The sequence below is a fragment of the Lactuca virosa genome, chromosome 8, assembly GCF_052849685.1.
Source record: "Lactuca virosa cultivar CGN04683 chromosome 8, Lactuca_virosa_CGN04683_v6, whole genome shotgun sequence".
NCBI classification, from domain to species: domain Eukaryota; kingdom Viridiplantae; phylum Streptophyta; class Magnoliopsida; order Asterales; family Asteraceae; genus Lactuca; species Lactuca virosa.
In genome coordinates, this window is record NC_136433.1 from 27,722,893 (window position 1) to 27,725,936 (window position 3,044).

A 3,044-nucleotide genomic window follows, 5' to 3' on the forward strand; every position below is an offset into this window, starting at 1 on the left:
AATTTTTTCTATAAATTTTTTTGTTAGAAACTTGCATAAAAATATAAAAAAGATAAGAGTTGTGTGCGGGAAAAATTAATTGGGGTTGAGCTATATTTATAGGAAAAAAATATTTTTTTATTCCAATGTAACCATTTGGAACGGTCAAATGCATCTATCCTTTAATTTTACATGTTGAGACACGTTGAGATGGCAACAAGCCTTAACCCGACTCTGGATGGTGTTCTTTAAACCTTAACGACATAGGATCCTCCATGCAGTGGAGACCCATAGGGTTAAATAAAAGAAAATAACAATCGTATATCTTATATTTATTATAACATAGTACTTCTACTTTTTGATATTATAACATTCTATTATGGAAAAAATAAGATTAATGACATAAGTAAATAACCAATTATCTATATCTAAAGTATTTCGAAAACACCACTATACTAAGAAAATGTTGTGAGAAATTACTAATTTTTATTTTTGCTTTAGCATGGTATGTAAACGGGCTAATCACGGTCATGCCATAATGTTGTAAGAACACAAAAATAAAACTAGATTACTTTTTTACAATATTATTTTAATACATTGATATTCTTTGAAAACAATAGAAATAATTGGTTAACAATTGTGTCATTAATCCTTTTTGAAGCCACATATATAGAGTTTATAATTTTCTTTCCAGGCGGCAATCCTCAACATTCCATGTGCAATAATTTTGTCTTTAGGAGCACATGTTGGAGTATCTTTAGGGTTTAGTTCCTACAGTGAGAGCTTCCAAAAAACACCGATGATCACGACGCTTAAAATATTCTCCACCATTCACATAAACTGCTATAGGATAAGATGTAAATTGAGCTAGTATATTGGAAAGGTTTTAACAATTAGGTCATTGTTAAATACTATTTTATTAACAATCAAGAACATGTATAAATTCATCTATTTCCTTCATCCTCCCGAGTAACAATATGGTTTTATTTAAAGAGAATAAATATCTATAAAAGATTTTTCCTCTTTGAAGAAGAAACAAATATCTATAACAATTACAGTTTTTCTATTTCTTAATTTATATATCTAGGAACTTGAAGAAGGTGCAAATGTTCACATTAGCAGCTGACATATCATTAATTAGATTGAGCAGTCATCATTTTAATGTCTTCGATCAAACGATCTAAATTCCTATAAGAAGATCCACCGCTGCTCACAGACTCCTTCGCCAGTTTCGCCATACGACGGGCGGATTCTTCAAACTCTTCCTTCCTAACTTCCATTACTTCTTTTACAATCTTCTCAACTATCCTTCTATCACACGTGTCTTTCATATCCAACCCTAATTTCCACACAGCCTCCACGAATCTACTATTCGGTTGTTGATCTGCAAAAAACGGCCAACTCACCATCGGCACTCCTTCAACAATGCTCTCCAACGTCGAGTTCCATCCATTATGTGTCAAAAAGGCACCTACAGCTGAATGGGTTAAGACATCTTCTTGTGGAGCCCACCCAACTAGATACCCTCTTTCTTTAGTACCCTTTTCTAGCTCACTTGGCACCTTGTTTTCATCATCAAGACTCGAAACAAGATCCTCTCGAATGACCCACAAAAATGGTTTCTCACTGTTAACCAAACCATGCCAAAACTCGATAAGTTGGTCTCTTGTTAGTGTTGCTATGCTTCCAAAACTCACGTATAATACCGACTTGGGTGCATGTTGATCGAGCCAACCTATACATGTCCTATCTTCTTGGAATAAGCTATTTGAAGATGTGGATTTTGATATGGATCGGGCTTTGAGGTGTGCATGAAGTGGTCCGATGGTGTAAATATTATTATTTGGGCAGTGTTTTTGTATGTGAGAGAGAATAGGGCCTTCAAGATCTTCAAAAGTGTTGAGAATGAGTGCATGGGCATCTGGTGTCCGGCGTGTTATGCTGCTAACTTCTTGGAACGTGGTGTTGCTTAAGCCGGAACGACAAAAGCTTGGAAGATCACGCCGGCGAAGGAATCCTTCCATGCCTTTCACGTTGACTATTCGTTCGTCCAAGTTTGTACCTTTATTCATTACAAATTTCAGATATCAAAAAAATATTCGAACCAAACTCGATAAAGTTTAAGTACACATGTGTTTGTAAAACATTTGAGTAATTAATTAGTAATTACGTACCTTGAAAGGGAAGGTCGCCGGAGTTTATGAGATCAGGGATGCAAAAGTAAGCCCAGAAAGCACAAGCACTAATCGTCCGAAAGAACATGACGGGAACTCCGGTACCCGCCGCCGCATCCAGTGAAAAACCCAAGATTCCGTCAGCTATAAAACAAGTCACCTGAGAATCGAGAAGCAACATTCTGAGCAAGGGTGTAGTTACTTTAGGCAAAGAATCAATTAACATCAGACTGAGTTTTTCATCGGTGTCTATGGGGCCTTCATAGAGACCATGAATGACGTGGAACCGGAAACCCGGGTAGGAGCTGAGGCGGGAATGGACGGTGGTGAAGCGGGATAGGCGGTCATGGTCTTTGGCGGATATTAGAAAGGTGATGTGCAGACCCGCCGGCAGGAGCAGCTCCGTCAGCTTTAACATGGAGTTCACATGGCCTTGCGCCGGACATGGAAAGATAAGAACATGCGGTGGAGAAGGTGGTTTCGGATCCATGAATGATCTTTAATTCTGCAGATCAGAGATAAGAGGTGACCACTTTGAAATGTCTAGACAATCCATTTTATCCGTTGTTTCACCACCGCTTTCTCTAGAAATATAAATCTAGTAAAGTAACTGTTATTTTATTTAAAGTGCATGTCACCATTAAATAAATTTTATAAAATTCTGTTTTATCTCATAGATAATAGATTTACATTTTGTAGTGAAAAATATGTTTAAAAGCTTTTGGTTTACAAAGTTGACATTATTTGTTTTAGATATGAGTAATAATTTGGTTTCTTATTTGTTTTATCTCACACATAGAATAAATAACCAATAACCGTCTATTGATACTTTGTAGTTTGTATTAGACAAGTGATTTGGATGCGTAGGTTTTACATGAAGCGTTTGGGCTT

General features: G+C 36.5%; 1 protein-coding gene across 1 annotated transcript; it reads right to left on the reverse strand.

The window, feature by feature from the left end:
* Window positions 1–939: 939 nt before the first annotated feature.
* Window positions 940–2,721, reverse strand: LOC145133168 (7-deoxyloganetic acid glucosyl transferase-like). Its single transcript, XM_079068105.1, has 2 exons — window positions 2,154–2,721; window positions 940–2,041 (listed from the first exon to the last, which is right to left on the reverse strand). Exons 1-2 carry the CDS (start codon window positions 2,641–2,643, stop codon window positions 1,113–1,115), a joined length of 1,419 nt encoding a protein of 472 aa, XP_078924231.1. The 5' UTR covers window positions 2,644–2,721; the 3' UTR covers window positions 940–1,112.
* Between the last annotated feature and the right edge of the window lie 323 nt (window positions 2,722–3,044).